Source organism: Salarias fasciatus, chromosome 2 (assembly GCF_902148845.1).
Source record: "Salarias fasciatus chromosome 2, fSalaFa1.1, whole genome shotgun sequence".
In the NCBI taxonomy this organism is placed as follows: Eukaryota; Metazoa; Chordata; class Actinopteri; order Blenniiformes; family Blenniidae; genus Salarias; species Salarias fasciatus.
The window spans coordinates 20,018,619-20,041,078 of record NC_043746.1 but is presented as its reverse complement, the minus strand read 5'-3'; the positions used below and the strand labels follow the sequence as shown (position 1 = coordinate 20,041,078).

Below are 22,460 nucleotides of genomic sequence, written 5' to 3'. Positions count from 1 at the left end.
GCAGCTTTGGAGTTGTAAGTGGTTCAGTAAAATGATCAATTATGAGTTCTTCTCGTTTATCTTTTATTGCTTCAGGATGAAAACTCGTCTAAACGCTCATTAAAAACATTTTTATCCAAGGCAAAATTGCCAGACACTTTATTAGTCTTTGCATTTGTTCGTCATTTTTTTTCCTTTTTTGGGTTTTGCTTAACCGTAAAGATCGTTCCCTGAATTTTATTTACCACACCAAAAAAGTTGGGGGTTTTTTTTAACCTCTTTTCATACAAAACTCTGAAAGATTGGATTTTATCAGAATGAACAACACGTGTGTTTTATTCGTATAGTTTCCTGCTTTGTTCATGTCGTGGAATCTGCTGGACCGCTCTGCATTTGGTCGAGGAAAGAGAGAAAACTGTAATCACAGCTTTTCACGGAGCCACTGAACTTACTTGGATTGGAGCGCATGTCCGCTGATGTGCCGTCGTAACATAAACACCAGGCCTGTGTTTGACATATGTGAAAGAGGTGGCATCTAAAGAGATAATCATGCACACTCACGTTCACACTTACAGGCGTTTTACACTCACTGATAATCCTCACACGCATTTTTTTTCCAGACTGAAACGGATGTCAAACTCCCTGCTTTCTCTGGCATGCCAGAGGAGGTGGCAGGTGAGAATATCTGCAGCGTGAGCAGAAATACTCAACCAGTTAGCTTTCGCAGTGTTTTTCGTACCTCGTGCAGATGCTGGAGATGTTTGTTGGGACGCAGGGGGGCCGGTGGGGGTGATCAAGGTGTAAATTTGGTGTTCATAAGTCTGCAAAATACAGCTAAAGTCAATATTGTGGAACTTCTTCAACTCACTGAACAAGGTCAACCGCAGTCAGATCGTCTGCCGGCGTGTTTTCAGCTCAAATTTTCTGCCTGAGAGACCGAAACGGCCCAGAAGATGCGCTCTCATTCCTGAACATTTTACCCTGTAAACCAGCAGCAGGTCTCAGTAGAACCGCCGCTAATCCAATCCACTGGTGCCGAGCCGAAGCCGATCTCTGCTGCTTTATTTATCAAACCCAACATCACCGCTATCAATGTTTAGCTGACTGAGTTTTCAACAAAACTCCCTTTAATATCGATTAATGCAAAGCCGCCCATCACCACACTATGGGTGGTTTTTCCGGCTTTGCCATGTTGTGTTCGCGTCTCCTAAAGTTCATTTTTCTTCAGGCTGGGAGAGGAATGGCTGTCGTTAAAACACGCCTCAGGTTAAATCACCTATTAGATTGGATAATGATATCAACTAAGAGCTCTGGAATCACGTTGGCAGGCGGCTCTCTGTGTCGTCTGCTCAGAAATCACAGCAGGTTTTCATACAACACACAGCTGAATCGCACGTTTCCCGACACATCACCTCAGAAAAATCCGCAGCGATGGAGTTGTCAATGGCGTCTTAATGGTGACAAGTTTGATTGGAAATGCATCCCCCTGGGAAAATATGCTAATTAAATTCCTGTGTATAGGCAAACATGAATCATGAGCGACAGCCTCATTAAAGGCAGAAAGAGAAATCAATTTTTGGGTGTGGGCCTCTCCGAAGATTAGCAGCCATTGTGGGGCGATTTGTGGCGTCGAGGAGATCTCTTCACGCCATCAGTTCTCCTCCACTGGTTCAATCACCGTCATTTCCGTCTCCCAGCTGTCACCGCGCTTTCCCCAACACAAGCCGGCGCAGGTCATCGAAGCTATCAACCCCCTGATTATTGTAATCACAACATCCTGGTGTGTTTGTTCGTACATGCTTTCAGTGCCGCCGTTAACTATAATCATCTTACTTAGATTGATTGATTTTTTGTTTTGTTTTTTTAAAGAGACAGTCGAGTGGGTGAAAGGGCTTTGATTACACAGCTCATTTTCAGTGGCATTCATCCGTTCACATGCCGTTGGTGCCGGAGTTGTCATGCAAGGTGCTCGCCCTCCGCTGGGAGCACTTTAAGATTCCGCGTCCCGCCCAAGGACGCATCGGCACAAGAGGACGAGAGGATGTGCCGCCATCCCTTGAGATGGGAAAACAGATGTCAATAAATACATCATTTACAACTCTGAAGAGCCCAAAACGAGCAGGAGTGAGGAAGAATCCCCAAAACCTGAAGCAGGTCGGGAAAGTGTCTCTCTTTCCCATTTAATTGGACATAAACTGTTGATTCTCAAAAAAATAAATAAACCTGTAATATGAGTTAAGCCTCAACGGTGAGGCATCGTAGACATTCGCATATTGCAGCGTTGTCTGAAGTCAGGTTAGGTGCCAGGTGCCAGTCAGTCAGGAGGAGGAAGAGCTGGAGAACTCGCACACTGGTAATACCCTGTGGGAACGCTGGCTGCATCAGAATCAGAAAGAGCAGCACTGCAGAGGAAATAACATCAGCGTTGCTCGAATGTTTGTCTTTTATCATCCTTATTATGTTGATGTTCACGAGGGGCTACCTCCCATTGATTATGTGTGATGGAAATGTCTTTATATTCACAAAAACAAGCAGTTACTGCAGAAAATGAAAACAGTCTCAACAAATTTTAGTGATTACCCTCTGATGCAAACTATAATGAAATGTCAAAAGAATAAAATAAAATAAAATCCTCCTATAGTTGTTGCATTATGCCTGTTTAAACACATTCAGCCTGACAGTATGGCTCTAAATTGTGGTTTTCTTCATCTCAGCTCAGGTCCCAGTGTTGTGTTCTGTTCATTACTCTGAAGAAATCAGGTAAATATTTAGCTTGATCACTTCCTGGACCGAATCGGAGTCTCTTGTGTTCTGATTTCAACCCACAGGCCTTATGTTTGACACCCCTGTCTTAAACCCTGTGCATGCACTTTGCAGATGGGGTTTGAAGACACACTTGTTATAACTGAAAGCACCTGCAAACCCATTTACACCATGCAGAAGTGATGGTGCAAAGCATCCTGCGTATCCTCCAGGACTTGCTGACAGCGTCTCAGCCGCGGTGCGAGAAACGCCACCGACACACAGGTCTGCTGCGGCAGAGCTCCCGTTCCTCCAGGCACACAAATGAGCGAATTCAGTGTCAGCTTGTCAAGATGAACCGAAAAGACAATCAAGGAAATGATGTGCCGTTCTTGATGTGTCCACTGGGTGTCACATGGTTTCAGCCAGAGGTCGTAATGCAGCGCTGACGCCTGAAGGCGAGGAGCAGATGGCATCAGGCATCCGGTTCACGGCATCAGGGAAACAGTGCCGCTCTCAAAGTCACACTGTTTGTGAACACAGGCTGCAGAAATCCTCCTTTCTGAGAAGACAAACAGTTCTGATCTCGGCCTTTTCAAATAGTTTTGAATAGATTTTGGAGAGAGTGTAGTTTGAAATCTTTGGAATTGTTAAAGGTTCTCGGTTGAACCCATTTCAGAACCTCTGTTGTTCACATTACATATCGTGTATCGTGTAAAACTGCTCTTTATACGAACCTGACCAAGATTCAGAGGGAGAGCCTTCAGACTCAAGCAGAAGAAAATAGCTGTCTGCAATATTTTGTTCTCTTCCTCTGTATAAGGTGTCACTTCAAGCAGCAGAGGACATTATATAACCGTTTTTCAAAAAGCGAAAGGTGTCAGTATACGTCAGTGGGAGGACTTCTCGAGCGGTCTAACACACCATCTGAGTGTCACTGCACCGCGCTTCGCTTCGCTCTGGCGGCGTAATGTATTCCAAACATGCCCACCTCAGAAATCTGACATTTCACACAACAACTGCTCCAGTGTGCACGAGTGTGAAAGTACACCGGTTTAGAGCTTCCTCCTCAGATTTCTCTGTCGCAGGCACACTTTTACCTGCAGATCACTTCATGAGGCTCGTTTTGAACACATAAACACTTGAAACTGCTCTTGAACGTAAATATCTTTGTTAAATCTACTGAGTGCCGCCTTAAGAACTGAAAAAAGCCTTGAAGCTGCAGTTCAACCTCCAGAGCTCCGTCCAGAATAGTGAAGGCCGAAAAAAGCCTCCAGCTCTCACTCCTGATTTTATTCCCCGATAAATTCTTCTAACAGTTAATCATTTATCACATTCGCGGATCGGATTTATGATCACAACGAATGTATTCCTGAAAAAAATAAATAAATGAAGACTCCGGCTGTTGCATATTTAATAGATGACGAGTTTGTGCTACTTTTGACTCAGAACGAGTTAATTTCATGTGTGAAGTTTGTTCAGATCAGCTCATTTTCTGGACATTAGGCTAAAAATAACCAGCTCCTGTTGTTTTTACGCCCCGTGCTGTGTGTGACCGTGTCCCCCTGTCTTATTATATCAGAGCCCGGCTTGTTTATGAGTGGCTTTTGCCTCGTGTGTTTCTAATGTGCCGCAGCTGGAGATGTCGGAGCAGGATGACAGAGGCAGCGAGGAGAGCGCTAATCAAACCAGCGTAAGTAGAAAAACCTTCTCACCCTTCTGTTTCACGTCTTTCTTTTCTTCTTCTTTATTGTCGTCTTTCCCTTGTTTCGTTCTCTGTCCTCGACAGTCCTTCCTAACTTCCCACAACGGCACGACAGATTATTAGAGGCCGGATCAGAACAATCCAGCTTTCATTTGTCACTGAATAAATCACAAGAGACACGGCTGGTCGGAGAAATGAAGGAGTCTTGAAGTCAGAGAGCCTTGCACATGTGCATATGTCCACACACCCACGTACTGACACACACTCTGCAGCCTGTTATGGAAAGATTAAAAACTAAAAAGTGCCATCAGGCATCCTCCACGGGAGCGAAAACAGCACACAGAATACGGCGTAGGACAAGAAACAGAGACAAAAACTCCTGTTTCTTTGGCTTTTTTTTTTTCCCTGCCACCTGTCACAGATCTGAAACAAACGGCTTGATCATCCGCCTGCTACGCCTCTCCCCCTCCTATTTGTTCACTTTAAACTTGTCTCCTTTTTAAGTCATTGTGTGTGTGACATGCATCCCTCTGTCAGGAACAGAGCTGCGGGCTGAATCCGTCCTCCCTCGCCTCATTATCCCCCTCCTCATTGCCTCCCCAGATTTGCATGGCGCCGGTGAAACTTTCTGATGTTTTCTTTCCACTTATTTTGGTTTGAGTGTCGCTTTTTGTCACAAACAATGAACCCAATTATATTTAAGTTTGTTTGCATGATCTCAGTCACTTTAGACAACAGTGCCAGTGACTGGTGGAGGATTCCCCTGTTGCTGCATTTTGGCCAAAACTTAAGGATTTAGTGTCAAACATGAGGCCCGTGGGCCAAAACCAGTCCGCAGTGGACTCAATAAGTTTAGTTTTTTCTTTCAGAAAGTGAAGTACGACGCAGCGAGCAGTCATCCAATCACACATATTCACGACTGAAGACTCCACGACTAAAAATATTACATATGAACTAAATTTCGACTCTCAGGCCACCACTCAAAAACACAGAGTGTCATGTTCTTGGAGTGAAAATGCTTTTTTTTCCCCTAAAGTGTGTTTCTGTGTGTGTGTAGGAAGCCACAGTATCGACAGTGGTCTCCTGCAGCCAGGAGAAAGAAGGTCCCACGGAGAAGAGCCCGTCGAGCCCGGTCCACTCCGAGAGGGAAGCGCTGCTCGTCGGTACGCTGACGCACACCAACATCACCAGGGACGTGTTCTCAGTCATGAGCTTTGGTTTGTTTTCAGCAACCTGTGGTTCAGCGGCGACACGTCTTTCTTCTGACTTACTCGGTTTTAGCGGACGATGCACTCAGAGAAGCTCAGACGTTGAGGAGCCGCTGAATTCCCTCTACGTTTTGTTTGGGATAGTTTAATTTGATTAGAGGGAGCTCTATTTGTGAGACACACGCCTCTTCAAACAGGCGTCCACGCTGCCGTCATTCCTCTCTCCTGGCTTCATTCAGCTCCCTCCATTCTCTAAGTCGAAGAATAGCTTTTTTTTGTGTGTGTGTGTGTGTGTGTGTATATATCTTTGTTGTCTCGGCGCGGTTGGTAATACAAATGGGAATAACAACGCCTGCTTTCAGGCCGTCTCCCCTCTGTATTCATGCCGCCGCTCTACTCCTGAACACACACACACACACACACACACACACACACACACACACACATACACACACACAAAGTGACAGAAGCATTTGTGTGAAGAGTGAGAACAGACAGCTTCAGAGTGAAGTTCAAACACGGCCCGCTTTCAAATGCATGCACACCTGACCGCTGGCCGCCTGGTCTGCTGAAAACAAGTGGGAGAGAGAGGCGAGCGTTTGAGCTGGAGGCCTCTGGTGGGCCGGACCGGACCTGCACCGGGGGATTGTGTCAGATCTGCTTGATCCAGACCTTTGCAGCATCTCGGATTGTTGTTGTTGTTGTTGTTGTTGTTGTTTTATTTTTGTCTGCATGATTGAGCACAGGTTAGTGTCGCAGACAGCGTGGTTATTGGTTGCCTCCACTGCTGCGTTTGATGGGTGAGTTTTGCAGACTCGATAGCTGGAAATCTCAAAGGAGGAAATGGGCTGTAAAATGAGGAGAGCAGCTGGAGTTTTCTTTGTTAATTTCTGAATATAAAAGTTGTCGTTTATCATCCCGTTATGTGAAAACGTGCAGTGATAATGAATCCTGGTGTGAGGCCTGTCTGACACCGGAACAAACCACACACACTTTCACACACACACACACACACACTGTGCGGGTGAAAGCAAATGTTGGGAAAGTGTGTTTCATTTAGTTGAGAGACAGCAAAAACATCGCTGAGTGCATTCATTCATATAAATCACTGTGAAATTTCCCAGGTTTTTTTTGTTTTTTATTTTATTTCCTGCATGCACCATTAGCCTCTCGGTCAGTCTTTTAATCTTTGTCGTCGGAGCAGCTCCACATTGGCACATTGTTTGGGTTTGGGCATCGATTGACCTCCTGCAGGTGACAAAAATGAAGTCTTGCAGGAGTTTTTTACCCTTAAAAGCCTCAAGCAATTGTGCTAGTCCTGCTCCATTGTTTGGAAAGCTTTGTGGCTTCAGCAGTGTGTGTGTGTGTCTGTGTGTGTGTGTGTACACAAACATATAGGTGGTTAGTAAGCAGAGGTGGAGGATTACGCCTCCCCTGGCCCTGGATCTGTGAGCTGATAGCAGATGGTGTGTTGGAGCTGGGAGAGAGTGTGTCTTTGATGAGAGACAAGAGCATCAAAGCTGTCATTAAATACTCCTTCTAATCTGGAGCCACAACATACAAGAGGCTCTTAACAGTAATGGGACTCAGGGAGAAGCCACTCCAGGCTTGTGTTACACCGAATCTTGGAGGAGTTGGAAGAACGGGCGTTGTCGAACATCCTCCTGCAGCCGCCCCGGCTCGGCGCTAACGCCGCTGTTTGTTCTCCTGCAGGGATCATTTCGACATTCCTGCACGTCCACCCGTTCGGAGCCAGCATCGAGTACATCTGCTCCTACCTGCAGCGCCTGGACACAAAGGTAACACACTCCCCGACTGTCCGGCTTTCTGTTTCGGGACTGATCACTCAAAATTACATCCACCTGTAAAGACAGCCCCACCCCCACTCCTCCACCCCTGGACTGTGCTGACTGGTTGTGCAGGTACAGCTCCTTCATGCCTTCACGGCTACTTCAGTGGTTTGAAATGAAGGGAAGCATTTTTGAAGAATTACTTTCACATTCTGACAAATATTTGCTTTCCTGCCAGCGGATAAATCGAAACAATGACAGCACCTGTGTGTGTGTCAATAACAAAAGCTCATGCAGCTGTCATTTAACTCAGTTCAGCCTGTAATTACAGGGAAGAGCCGGCCGGTCTTCTGGCAATAACACAATCTACCTCTTATCAACTCAAACAATCACTGCTTCACTGTTTCTGTTCCACCGTTTCACACGTGTGACGCTTCACAGCGTTTCTGGATCGTACTGATGGATTTTCTCGTGTGTCATGTGGTAATTGTTGAACTCGTTGAGTGACTGCAGCACATCTGGCAGACTCTGGAACAACCTTTATAATATCGGCTATTTCGCTGGTTTGTGCAGGCAAATAATTGGAATACAGTATCGTGAATAATTCATTGAAAACATTGGAATCTGGTCAGAAATTTCCTTTTTTTTTTTTATTCTCTTTCGCAACAAAGGCACACAAGTATCCGCCTATATATACAGTATCTGTGTGTGATGTTTAGTAGAGTTTTCCCTGTTTTTGAATATGACACGTGGTCATTCCTGACCAGGAGTGTTATTTCCCTGGATGCTGGAGCATATTAAAACTGGATGGTTCGTCCCGTCAGCGGAGGCCAAACAGCTCCTCAGTCTTCACACACCCTTCACTTCCACTCTGTCTGCTGGAGCGCAGCTATTTTATCTCCATCTTTGCGATGGCGGCATTTTTAGACCTATAATCGCTCTTCACTGCCACTTATATGAGGCTTTCAAAATGCCAGCTTTCAGTGTCACCTCCAAAAAGTAACACTGAGATTAATGGCCTCTCCTGCGCTCCACCCCGACCGGCGGACCTTCAGCAGCCGCCGCTGGCCGTCCTCTTAAAGTGACAGTTGCTGAACCAACAGAAGACTCATTAAACATCCCTGATGAAACCCTTGAAATTGTTTTTGTTATCTGAAGGGATTTAATTTGTCAGCCGAGGAAAACTTTGCGTCAAACGCAGCGTCCTCAAGGTTTCTCCGAGAAATGGCAAATCCCCGCAGCAACTTTTGGAGTTTGCTCATCTCCACCTTGACTCATTCTCGCACATACAAAGAGTGTGACGGTCTTCTCTGGTGCCTTTTGGGTCTCTCAGTCTGGTGTGTGTGTGTGTGCTTGTGTGTCTGTATGTGTGTGTGTGTGTGTGTGTGTTGCTGTGAGCGCGCACGCCCACACTTGTCTGTCTGTGTGCGTCTGCATTGTGCCTGTGCATCTGTTGTTCCCACACTCGGTCTCCGCTACACGCATCAAGCTGCCCACAGTTTTGTCAATATCACTGCCGAGACTCCCCCAACAACAGGCCCAAGCCGCTCCGCTTCTCTGGTGGACACACACACACACACACACACACACACACACATTTCCATTGTGTATCATGACACAACATTCCAGGCTCCGCTATGGACCTGAATGCACCCTGACATCGGCACAAGCCTCCACCGGGCTCCTCATTAATTCGCCGCTCTGCGGGTCGTCTGCCACGGCGCGAGCGCCGGCTCACGGCCGCGGCGCCTCGGGATTTCAGCCCGCCCGAGTGCTGCGTGCCAGATCACACTGAGTCAGGCCGCCGCGCACTACAAATGTACGTACGCCGTGACGGAGGTGTCGAGATGGCGAGGGGAGAGAACTTCCTTCGTCACGTCAGCAGAAATCCAGGTTTTGAAACAAACTTCTAATAATCTCTCGCATTCTATTTATTTTAATAGGCTGCAAGTGATTTCATATTCTCATTCTGTCATGGCCGGGCTGGAAAGTTCACGAAGAATCGTTGCAGTATTGATCTGTTACTTGCAACAAGGTGCACGTCTGAAAAAATTGTAATGTATGAAATATGAGTCTTTAAAATTAAAATCAAGTCTGTCTTGTGTACCGACTGAGAAGAGCTTTGTCGGTTGTGAAAGTATCAGATATGAAGATGTTTTTTGTATGTTTTCTCATCCTGTATTGAAAAGCCAGGTCTATAATTTAAAGAACTGGCTGGGCCACAGTCTGCCTCCATCTTTCAGGTTAAAGTTTAGCGACCTTCAGTTTGTTTGTTCCTTCAGTTGTAGTTATCACAGATTGCTAAAATATTTTTAACTGAAATCACAATTATTTGGTGAAAGAATTGAAATTAAACACACTTCTATTGAATATTTGAAAAACTGGCCCGTAAGAGGCTCCAAAGTCTAGAAGATCTGGTTAGAAATGTCATTTGTGTGTGGCGATGAGAATAATCCTCCAATATACCTCAGAAGCAACGAGAAAACTAACACTCTGATTGGGGGTTATTGATTGAATTGACATTATTTATCAAGGTCAAGGTCAAGGTTTATTTCTATAGCACATTAAAATACAGAAAACTCTGCCCAAAGTGCTGCACATGTTGATAACACCATTAAAAAAAAACAATAGGAAAAATACAAAAGTTTAAAAACAATAACTTACAAAAATGTCCAGCTCAGCTTGTGTTGAACGCCAGAGCAAATAAATGTGTTTTTAACAAAGACTTAAAACACTCGACAGATGAAGCAGAACGAATGTTCAGAGGGAGCTCATTCCAGAGTTTAGGTCCAGCGACCGCAAACGCCCTGTCACCTCTGGTTTTCAGTCTCGATTTATTTATATTAGAACTAGGCGGACATCTCCTTTTTCTGTGTCCGTGTATTTCAGTGACCTGACTGACTGATAAGCTTTACTTTTCTAAATTTCTGAAGAATGAGTCATCTAAACATTTTAAGGAGTTATGAGTTATTCTTTAATCAATAAGATTTAGAAAGTTTTTTTTTTTTTTTAAGTCTCTTTTCTGTGTTTCAGCACCAGATTGCAAAATGATGACTATTTATCTTGATACTATTTTGGGTAAGTGTTAATTATAAAAATGATATATATTTATTTTGGAGAGGAACGTGCGTCAGTAAGAAAAAACTTTGACGGCTTGTTCAAAGAATTATAATGAAGCAAGTTTATAATTTAAAAATATTGCAACTGGAAATTCAACTCATGAAAATTAGTTTAAGTCGAGATTTATTAAAAAAAGAAAGACACAATCTCATTAAAACATTGTTGTATGTCTTGATTGGCACGGCGAGTTCAGTGTCACATTAATGAATACCAATAAAGTAGAGGAGTGGTGTTAAATGTCCAGAGCTGCCTGGAGCCACTGCCTCGGAAGGCATCTGGAGGACGGATTGAACGACATCTGTAACATCTGGCCTCTGGGAAGAGAAGAGGTTTATCTCAGTGTAAAGGTGATCGTATTACCAGGACAGATCCTTGTGGAGCCCCATGAGACAGTGAGCTTTATGAGAGGATTTTTAAACCACTAAAACGGATTTTCAGGGTTATGAACAGTAATTTTCTGCCTGGATTTCCACGTTATTTTAAAAAAAAAAATGTCAAACTCCCCTTTGAGAATTGAGGTTTTAAGGAAGAAAAGAAACACCCGGCGAGTTTTTTTATTTTTTTTCTCCAGGACTCAACGAAAGGAATTCCACCTATTTTCACCGAGATACAGACACAATATGCACATTCTTCAAGTACAGCTGGAGACGAGACAGCAAAAAGAAAAAAGTCCCTGGAGAAACAGTGCAGCACAGTCTTCATGACAACAGCTGAAATTCAGCCGGAGCAGCGCAGATAATCACACATCAGGAGACAACCACACAGTTAAACACGCCTTACTTCCCCCGCTGAAAGTTTCTCTGAACTTTACCCCAGTTGGACCTCTTTCTTCAATCAAACTGTTTTTTGACGTTCTGTAGCTTTGATTTCTGGCTTCGCTTGACGCTTCAAGCTTTCGTATTCGTCGTCAAAGCTTTGTGATGTTTTCAGATGTGTTTTAAGTGTTTGCGGTGTCGGTGTGTGTGTCCGCAGATCAACCCCTCGGAGGTGGAGGCCCTCCTCTCCCGGCTGCCCTGCACCTTCAGACAGGAGCTGACCGGCGTGGGAGCCAGTCTGGAGAAACGCTGGAACTTCTGCGGCTTTCAGGGCATCAAGAGCACATAGACGACGACGCCGCCGCCGCCACCAGCGGCGACACTTGTGAGGCGTGCAAGAGACGCGACAGACGCGCATGGTCAACGCAGAGACACGGTGGAAGATGCGAAAGGAACGACTTGAAAGGCCTCCGGCATCAAAGACTGCGAGCTGGACCTGGCTGAGCACGGACGCAGAGGACTCAGACCTGGAAGGAATATCTTAAAAGATCATTTCAGGGACTCTGTGTGGGTGGCGGGAACGTGAAACCGCAGCATCTCCATGGTTACGGGAAGGTTGACGCCAGGCCGCCATGATGAAGGCTTCATGAGCTTCACCTCTGTTTCTTTGTGCCTGGGAGCCTCAGGAGCGCCGGGTCCTGCAGTCACTGGATTATTCCCCACGGGGGTGGGGGGGAGGGGGGCGGCAGGCAAGGCCTCTGACTTTTTACACACACATCTGGCTCTGGGGCGTCAGAGTGGGCGGGGCTAAGCGGGGAGGTCGAACTCTTTGACCCTCCCTCCACTCTTCTTTTTGCTGTTTCTGGTTTGTACCATAGATCAAAAATGGATATATTTCTTCATTTTCTGTAAAGGCCGTCAACGGGTGCATAGAATCATTTGTTGTAATACACTGTAAATGCTTGGATGATATTTTTGATTATAAAAAGACGTTTGAATACATGGACGTGTTTGAGTGGGTATTGATGCACTTCAGGGTCGGCGAAGGCACGAGATGCTGTCTTCACGAGACGATCAACATTTATCAGACGCAGACATGCTACGAGCGTAAAGCGAAAAGTGTTTTTATGGGTTGGAGGTGAGGTTTTCATGAAAGAACTCCTTCAGATCAACACATATCAGGTTACTTCACCTCTGGAGGGGTTTGAGAGGAAAGACAGTCACAAACACAGCGATTCATAACAGTAAGTGATCTCCCATGGTCCCTCTCTGCCGCACTTCATTTGCTGTGAATCTCGGTCTGCTGGCAGAAACGAGCTGAGTGGTGCTGGAGTAAACGACGGGCGCCTTTACTGAGGGCCTTTCACGGTGCGACACTGAAACCTCCACCCATGCAGTCCTCTGGACACGGACGGACAGTTCCCACCCAAGAGATACGTGCCGACGATCGAAGCATCATATTTTCACAACCTGATATCTGGATGCAGATGTCACAACATTGTATAAACATTATACATCTTTTCCAATTTTCTCAAAGTGTATTAAAAAATAAAACAACCACATACAGACAATTTGGGTGAGTATTAAAAAAAAAAGAGACCAATTTGCTTCTGGAGACAGTATGTGCTTCACTGACTCCTTTCAGAAGTGAGACTGAAACACGGTTCATGGTTTTGGTTTTTTTGCCGCTTCTATTGACACACAGTAGTCTCGGATTGATCAACGCCGTATCGGTGTCCTCTGGTTTCAGCACATGAACCACCTGCTGAAGTTGGCTGTTTGTGTTCCTTCTTTCATCACGGGAACGTTCCTGGTGACCTTAAAAAAAAAAAATGAAAAAACGCTGAAGCGGTCCAGATTTAGCCCCATGCGTTCAGACTGATCTGTTCCCTTCAGTAAACTGGGATCTTGTGGGACCGGGTGGGATCGTTACATCAAACTGCACTGAGTTTAGCAGCAGGTGATTCAGGAGAGGTAAATCAGTATTGATTGGCGAGGGGGGCAGATGTTTGAATCCTCCACATCTGCAGTGATGACTTTAGCTGGCCAGAGTGAATCTGCAGGTTCACAAGTTGTTTGGTTCATTTGTCTATTTTCCACATTTTCTCCACATTCTCACAAAATCTAACATGTCTGGAGTGATTTTATGGGATTCTAAAGTCTTGATTTTTAGCAAACAGAATCTGCCAGCCCTGACTATCAGTCCTGAGACACACACACACACCTGTACTACACAAATGGCATCCTTCGAAGTTTGTGCCCATTCTTGCCCGAAGGGATGATTTTTTTATATATATATTTATTTATTTTTAACCTCTTCCAGGAACTGTAGGCTGAAGGCTGTTTTCAGTACCGTGCATTAGGGCATTTGTATCTTTCATAAGCCAATTAAGCCTGGCTGTCAGCCTGTCTAAAGGCACAGTGTATCCACACCACACTTAACCCAAAGCACACCTGAGGGACGGTGTTAATGATGTTTAATTGGCGAGGCGGTTTGCTGTGTATGGCTTCTTGCGTGCAGAAAGTGTTTGCGTGCGATACTTGCCCGGATCCATACATTCGGTGATTACACAACGCTGTGCAGAGGGGAGTTTACCTCTCCGCCTCTCCCTCCGGGGCTGCAGGTTCCTCCCAAAAGTTCAGTGGAGCATCCTTAATGCGCCTCTGCCGGGCTGTTTGGCGGCGAAGCTCTTTTCCCCCGTTGCTCCAGGATACAAAGGTTTCTCATTACGCCTGATTTGCTCTCATTCGCTTCCTCCTTCTTCTCCATTTTAAAAAATTAACGCACGTGCGCGTCTTCGCTTCCCAACCATCATACCTGAATTAGTAATTGGGAGTAAGTGTGTTTTGCCAACAAGCTCTACAGGGTTTCCCTTCCATATAGACACATGCATTATTAAGCGCCGCAATTTCACAAGAAAGAAGGTTTCATGGCTGAGGAGTGAATCTGTCATGGGAGTGGAATTGTTTGCATGTTAAATATAGGATGTAATCTGCATCCCACTTTAGTCTGTAGGCTTCTGTCAAGCATGATTATGAGAGAAAGGAGACGCCGGCGCTGTGATGTGGAGGCATTCTTCACATCACTTCAATTCAGCTCTGTTTACACACCATCGGATCACAGCAGGAGTCGTCCCAGGGCACCTTCAAATGTCATCCCAGGACCTTCCACACCCCGAGGAGCCCAATTTATCCAAGTCAGGCTCGCTCCAGGCTGGGTGAAAGCAGGTTTCATTCATCGCCTGATAACCTCATGTTGTCGGATCTGTGTTAACCTGTATAAACATGCAGAAACCGGCACAGCTCAGAAAACGCCTTCAGCTGTGAGGCCAGACGTCTCACCTGCTGGGATTTTAATGTCTAATCAAGGTTTCACAAGCAGATGTGGAAAAGTTACATGTGGTTTTTTTTTTGTTTGTTTGTTTGTTTTACCAGAGAAAACTCTGCATCCTTATGTTTTGGGTTTTTTGGGAGATTTTTTCAGAAAAAGTAAAACTTTTCAAGTCAAAATCCAATTCTGAAAGGATTGTTGTGCAGAAATACAAAGAGGTTTTTCAATTCTTATAAACACGGTTTTTTTTTTTTTTCTCACAAAGACAGATTGAACAATCATCACATGATGAAAATATTTTACCCTGTCATAAGATTAATCTGCATCTGTACCGTTGTACTGACGCAAACAGCTAATAGAGGCGTTTCACAACCACTTATGTTCATCAGAAACTATTTAGTCTCGTGTTGGCACATGAATGTTCAAATGCTGTGTTGACTTTTCTTGTTTGATTGAATTTGCTTCAAAACAGACAAACTGAAATGTGCACAATGATGCAAAAAAAGAAAACAACTTGATTCCTTTCAGAGTTAAACTGCAGGAGAACACCAGGTAACAGTGTACCTGGTAACTGAAGTTCAGCCTCGAACATGCATTATTTGTTCTATTCAAGCAGTCGGCGTTAGATGAAAACTATAAATCCAGCGTCTCTCTGTTGCACTGTGTGCAGATGTGCATCGCTGCACGACACCCCTGATGACTCCCTCAGTCCGGCCCCGCCTCCTCCTCCGCTCCCCTCCGCTAATGTGGAGCTTTTCTTTTTTCCTTTCAGGAGCTGCTTTCTGTCTTGAGTTTCCTCCCGGCCGAGCTGCCGTTCCCACGCACTGATAGACCGGAGGCGCTCGCAATCTCTCTCTCCTCCAGCCGCTGGTGTGTGAGCGTGCATGTGATTGCGCATCAGGTTCTTAAGCATCACACAAGGAGTTAAAACACAAACTAATTAAATCCACCGGCGGTCCCTGGTGAACGCCGCTCTCCCTGTTCACTGTTGTCTTCACACGGCTGTGACACAGCGAGGAGCCTCCTCATTAATTCAGTTCAAGGTGTGCGCGAGCAAAAAGATATTAGGAGATGTCCTTGGGCATCCGGCAACGTTGAACTAACTCCACGTCTGAATTTCAAATTTAAGGGCGTAATTGTCGTTCTGTGGGGATTTCTCGCCGCGATTTCCTAAATCCACTCATGCAAATTCACATCACGTTCAAGATGGGTATAATTGGGCATAAGGAGATAACCAGATTCTTTTGGGTGATATCATGATGCTCCTCACACCCTTAATTACCTTCTCCTCTCATGTTGCTTCCTGAAGGCATCCTCATCTACTTAATTATGATTATGGCCTCTCTGGAGTGGGCAGGTGAGAGGATGATGTCTGTGGTCCAAAATAAGATGAACAGGAAGGAGGATTTTCATGAGAGAGAGAGAGAGAGAGAGAGAGAGAGAGAGGAGGGTTTCACTTTACGCTTGTCCACTTTGTGGGTTGTGGAGCAGTTTAAGAGTCTGAACCCTTCTGAAGATAAATCACTAAATACATCCAGACAGATCAGTAGATGAAGCTTTAAAAAAAAAAAAAAAAACTTTGACATGAGGTTATGAGTCCACAGCTCCTCCTATTGAGCACAACAGTAACTGCATCTTTCATCCAGCAGGCCGGGTTGGGGCTGATCTGCACTGACAGCAGGTACTGTATACAGCCACGTGCCCCTGCTGGTTCCAGTCCTCATTAGTTCATGTATGAACACAAGCTCCTAAAACTTACTTTCCTTCCAGGGCGCCGGCGCCGGCGCTGCAGCTCATCTCCATGAACACTCGCCTGCAGGCACTCAGAGCAACATCCTAGGAACCAGAAGCAGTAGAAAATCAAATGAGGAATGCGAGTTTGCAAAGGGGAGGAATCGTGCTTTGAACTTCTCTGAGAGTTGAGTGCACTTTTAACCTGACTGAGCGTCAGAACGAGTCTCTGAGGCCGATCAGTCAATCAGGCAGCGGAGAAGTCATGCATGTCACTGTTCCTTCCTACACAGATCTCCACAGGAAGTGCTGAATGCCCAGAGGGTGTCTGCACGACACCCGGCCTGCCGAGACCCTACAGGTGAGAAAAAGAGTGCAGGAAATTAAGTTTCTCTGCTATTGAAGAAAGGAAAAAAAAAACTCATTGGATTCTTGAGTAAAGGGTGTTGCTGAGGAGCATTAAGTGGCGAGCGTGCCTCTTCGGTGAGGTCCAGCGGTGGTATTTCAGGCCCATTAGCTGGTGAAACTGTTGGAGCTGATCACCGTGTTTGATCTGAATGCCAGCCCAATGCGGCTCATGCCAGGTCAGTTAGGAGAGCAATAATGAGCGATGGCCGCTCACGCCGCTATGAATCCGCTGACCTTTACCAAAGAACAATTGCTTCACGCCGCCAACTGCAATTACCAGCACAGCGGACATTTGTTTGAGAAAAGTTTATTTTTAGAGTTGAGACGGGTTCGTGTCGGCACCATTCGAAGGATGGTCCCAGACCGCGAGTCTGTCTTCAAATGAGCATCTTCAGTAAATCGTCTGTGCACGTCTACCTGCGCTCCTCCGGACAGACTGGAGTCAGAATGTACCCTCCCTTCACTGAGCTCAAACTGACTCCAAGCCCCCATATCACCCTCAGCTGGGTAAAACGGCACAGGAGATGGATTAATGGATGGATAATTCTTTAACATGGGGTCGGGGAAGATGTGCTGCAGCATTTTGAACCAACTGTCAGCATGACAGGAAGTCCTGGCTGGCATCAGCGTGGAGAGGTGATACAGTAGTGAAGTGGAGATAAGATTAAAGCATGTAAAGCCTTTTCAAAATCATTAAAAGATTAAAAAGGAAAAAAAAAAAAGCTTTGACACTGGATAAAAGCCTCGGCTGAGGAACGTTTTAACATTTGATCACTGAGTTTATCCAGTTTGAAATCAGCCTCGTCCCGAGTCATGTGATATCAAACACCAAGACATTTACAGCCGATCCTTTAAGTGCTGAAAACTGCACAGTGCGGCCTTCACGGATCAGATTTGCTTTTCCAGCACGTCCAACAGATGCTTAATCAGATCCAGATCTGAGGAAGCCGGAGGCCGGATCGCCACCTTCAGCTGTTTTTCAAGTGGGCTCTTACAGACGCCGCAGCGACGCGGCGAGCTGCGATGCACCGTGCACGGCGTTCCTTTGCTTTTTCAAGGTTTTCAGCTCCTCCAGAGAATTAAACAATGACCCAGTTCGCTGCACCACCAGCGACCAAGCACTCCCAACCGCAGGAATATCACCCGGAACGTGTTGGGAGTTAACTGTGAGCATGAAAATGAACCAGGTCCACTGTAGTGACTGAAGCCACTATGTGCAGTAGTTATACGGTATAAATCACCCTTCATTTTAATGTTATGATATCAGAGATTTGAAGGAGTACTTAGTGTTTGAGCCTCCAGTAGGAGCCCAGACACACAGGCCCATGAAATATTGTCCTAATCTTGATTAGCGGCTATTAACAATGTGCAGTAATGCTAAAAATGATCATTGATCTGTTAATCCTTTGAAACTCTGCTGTTTTTAAATCAGTCACAAGCTTTGTTATTGTGCTCCAGTTTTGTGCTGAGGACGGAGCGATGGCTTCTGGAGGAGGGCGTCTGCAGGCGCTCTGGACCCGACACTGAGGGGTTGAATCTGATGAATGCTGAAGGTGCAGGGAAGCAGGTGAGCCGCGTCAAGGTGGCACTAACAATGACAGCCGAGAGCAGCTGAGAGAGAAACCATTTTGAATCCTGACAGCTACAGAATGACTTGTTACCAGATGTCATGCAGATATCAGGTTGAAGTGCCAGAAACCACCTGACGGAGTCAACTCAGGTAACGCCGTTGGAAAGGAGCGTATCTTTACCTCCAAGTACCTCGCTTATCTTTATGAGCTATTATGCAGCAAAAACCTGACAGGAGGTTCACACCAACACCTACTTGTGTTTTTCTTTCATTTCTTATGAATGCAAAATGTAAATCTCGGTCTCAGATGGAGATTAAACCATGCCTGCACCTCCAGTTCCAGAGGCCTCCACCCTGACAGCAGGCCCTACTGGTGTCTCTCCCATTTCTTCAAAGCAGATCCCAGCAGAAAATCCTCTCCAAGTGAAATCTTCTGCTCATTTTTCCCTGTTTTTGCGTGTTGAAGGAGCTCTGCGGCACTGCCGTGCGATTAGAATGTACAGTGGCTCGGGCCAGCAGTCTCTGTGTTGTGAAAATGAGTGTGAGACTCTCTTCTGTTCAGCCTAAAACTATTTGGTCATAAGCCGGCTGATCTCTCCATCGCGTTTGGAAGAGAGGGTCAAGCACCGCAAGGAAACAAAAACTCTGCCACTTTGCTTTCAGACCGCTCAAGTTTGAGAGTGTAAGGACGGCGTGGAGTGAATTTCTATCAGATTTCTTCGAAAATCCCCATCCTTCTTACATCCATTATTCACAGCGGTGTTTATATTGATATATGGCTCTGTTTTTTTTTTTCCAGACAGGATGTTTCTGAGCGGAATTCATCAGCGTTAGTGTCGGTCTGCACTAAATGTCTTTTGAACTACATATCAGCCATGGCTCTCTCTCAATGCGCGACTGACCTCTTGTTCCCACTGACTGGACGCTCAGCACCTGAAAGTATTGACAGAATTTTTTTTTTTTTTTTTTTGCAGCCGCAACCAACACGGGATGTAAAAACCTTCCAGCTACTGAAACACGGCTGTGGGTTAGTGCTGAGGGCAAGCTGTTTGTGCAGTTTTCTTTCAGTCTTCTTATTGAAAATGGTGCTGAAGCCGTGGATTTGATTGTTAGAGGACATTTTAACAGTCTTCACTAGTTCTGCTGATTTGTTTCTTTCACAACAATAATTTTTCACTTTATTTTAGGGAGACAAATCCCAGAATAACATTCTGAGGTCAGTGTGCAATCTCCTGCCTCAACTTGCTTTCCAACATCTGTAATTTGATTTTAATGTGCAAGGGTAGTTTACGTTGTGAAGGTTACCTTCGAAAGCAGAAGTGCTGGAATTGACTCAACCACGGTTTACATATGCAGAGACGAGATAAACAAAAGCAGAAAGAATCAACTTAAAATGAAATTAAACTGCACACTGTGGCACCGAACTCAATAAACAAGACAACTCATTTGGGGAAAGAGTTATGAGTCATTGACAAACAGAGATTTCTGTTCAGATGGCACACACTGACACAAGACGAGTCTGTTTCACACTGCGTTCCAAGTTCTTCTCTCAGTTTTTGTAAGTCCTCTCCAACACAATAATTCATTACGATTGTTGAGTTATGCATTCAGAGACGTGATTTCCTGCATGATTAATGCGATTGTCTCCATCTTGGCAATCATGTGAGGGGCTCTGCTGCCGCTTCCCGGCACAAAAGCCTCGCCACTTTTACACCGTCGCCATTATGTACAGAAATCCAGATTCCAGTAAACGCCAAGTAATCACAATGAGCAGCTCTGTCGGATTTATGAATATTAATGGGATTTGACAACCTTCCTCAAAGACATCAAATGTCTGTGTGTTGTATTTATCTGAAGAAACACTGAAGGCATCATTTGGGGGAGAACATACAGGCTGACACAGGCTAGAGTTCTGTGAGGAGTTTGCATGTTCTTCCCGTGCATGATTACCTTAAAATGCTCATGTATAAATGTGATTTTATGAAATTCTCTGTCTCTCAGTTTTTTGGGGAATCTTGCAACCCTGAGCTGAACTGAACTGACGTACTTTCTACAAACAAATGCATGTATTTCTGTCTGTGATTCGGAAACAGTGCAGCCAGGTCACTTTTCTACGCTCACTGTTTTGCACCTATATTGAAAAATTACAGAAAAAAGGCAGAGAAACTGATTTATCCTGGACAGGAGCCTCAGTAGGCCATAAATAGTGGAAATTTTCTCGCCTCCAGCGAAGTTCACAGAGTGGTGAGGCGCTGTGTGGAGATATTATGTGAGCTCCGAGTAAAGGTGATGGAAATATTCCAAATATAGCAGCGAAAAGGGAATATGTCAAGGACCGGAGACCATTTTGTGTAAATTTAGGTGTCTGCAGATTCAGACGAAGAAATCTTAAACGCCTTAAATTCGCCGCTTATAAAAACGTATGAAAGCCCATTTCGTAGTGCATGTCCTTCAAAAACAACATCACCATGAGAAAAGAGAGGCGCAGAGAGGACGGGCCGCGGCTCAGACCCGGCCACAGCCCGGCTGCTATCTCTCCGAGTCTCATGAGGTTGATAGCAAGGTCTCCGTTCACATCATCGATCGCAGAAGTTTCGCAAATTTCCCAGCTCAGTAAAGTGAGACTGCACGGACTCCTCTCTTCATTTCTTCCCGTAATGCTCTTTTCTGTCTGTCAGCCGTGCAGAGAAGGCCGCCTGCAAGGTTGCATCACTATATTAAGTCATACGGAGCACAACCGCTGCTGTAAAAATAGACGCAGGGCCCAAAAGCTGTCAAGACTCCCTTCGTGATGTTCTGACTACAAGATGTAACTTAATTAGTCTTGTGTCTCGCTTATCAGACCTCAAAATCCAATGAATCCTCTTGGTTTAAACCGCTTTGAACAAAAGGTGGTCTCGGGCGGCACGCATTCTCATTTTGTTTGCCCTGTTTAATATTTATTGATTTCAGCCGAGACTGGTTGAACACCCTGTAAGAGGCCTCATTAGTGCACAGGTTGTTGACAGGTGGGGATTCGGAGACAAATGAAAACCCATCAGGCTCTCCTGTTCAAAGTGGATGGTGCGTGTCTTGAGGAGGTATCTGGAGCTACGAGAGCGGCGTTAACAACAAAACGTTTAGACGTTCAATTCTGCTGTTTTGAAACAAATTCCCTGCAGTTTTACTGAACTTGAGGCTGACGAAACACTTTCTTCCTGCTTACCCGCACTGAGATCAAAGATCAGACAAGTTTTTTTACCTTAACTTGTTTTGCTAAAATTTAAATTTACTTCAAGAAACAACAACCATTTTTCAGTAACTTGCACAACACAATCAGACTCATAAGGATTGCGATATTGAGATTATAGGGTGACTTCATGTCCGATGCTGCAGCTTCGCAGATCCCATGAAACAAACTTCTGTTTACATTAAGAGTTAATTCTGACACTAATAAAAAAGAGAGAATAAAATTTTACGCCACAGTTTCTGCGTCAGTGTTTTGTCTGATAAACCAGTACATTATCTATCTGACACAATCGAAACATTTTATTTCTTCTAAACTTTTATACAACCAAAACCTACAAGATATTCGTGATAGGACTTTCCTTATGATATGAACAAATCAACGCCTCATTTAGAGGAGAGGTTTCACAGTGGATGAACTTTAACTCACACACCTGACGCATCGCTGCTGTTCTTTATCAGTACACAGGAGACTTTTCTTTATGGTTGCTGTAATTATAATCCAGGGGACAATAGCTTTTACAATAATTGGCCTCGTTCACCTTGAATCACACTGCATCTTGAGAGACTGAAGTGACCCTTCAGTGCCGTAATTTACTGTAAACTAACTGTGTGGAGACAGACGCTTGATCTCTTGCTTTCTCCGTGAAATCAAATGAAATTAGTGTTTAGTTTGCAAACTTCCTTCTACCTGACTGCAGTGCTGCCCGGGTCGTATTGCTGCTCTGGGTGGCTTTATGTCCGGCGCTGCACTCGGCAGAGGATTATAAATTTCTGTTGTTTGGCTTATTTGGCCCAAAGGAGTGAGTCTCACAGAGGCTGTTATTTGTAAAAAAGAAAAAAAAAAACAAAAAAAACAGCAGAGCTCATGGACTTATTTACATGGGGACAATGTT

General features: G+C 45.0%; 1 protein-coding gene across 3 annotated transcripts in view; it reads left to right on the top strand.

The window, feature by feature from the left end:
* Positions 1-12,299, top strand: part of enox2 (ecto-NOX disulfide-thiol exchanger 2) — a 172,746-nt gene extending 160,447 nt beyond the window's left edge. For 2 of the 3 annotated variants that reach the window (XM_030101680.1, XM_030101698.1), the window contains 4 exons: positions 4,358-4,414; positions 5,484-5,589; positions 7,348-7,433; positions 11,517-12,299. In XM_030101680.1, coding sequence (XP_029957540.1) covers positions 4,358-4,414; positions 5,484-5,589; positions 7,348-7,433; positions 11,517-11,648 — 381 coding nt within the window. In that variant the 3' untranslated portion in view covers positions 11,649-12,299. The remainder of the gene's footprint in view (positions 1-4,357; positions 4,415-5,483; positions 5,590-7,347; positions 7,434-11,516) is intronic. The other variant, XM_030101689.1, reaches the window with a different exon arrangement.
* The last annotated feature ends 10,161 nt before the right edge of the window (positions 12,300-22,460 follow it).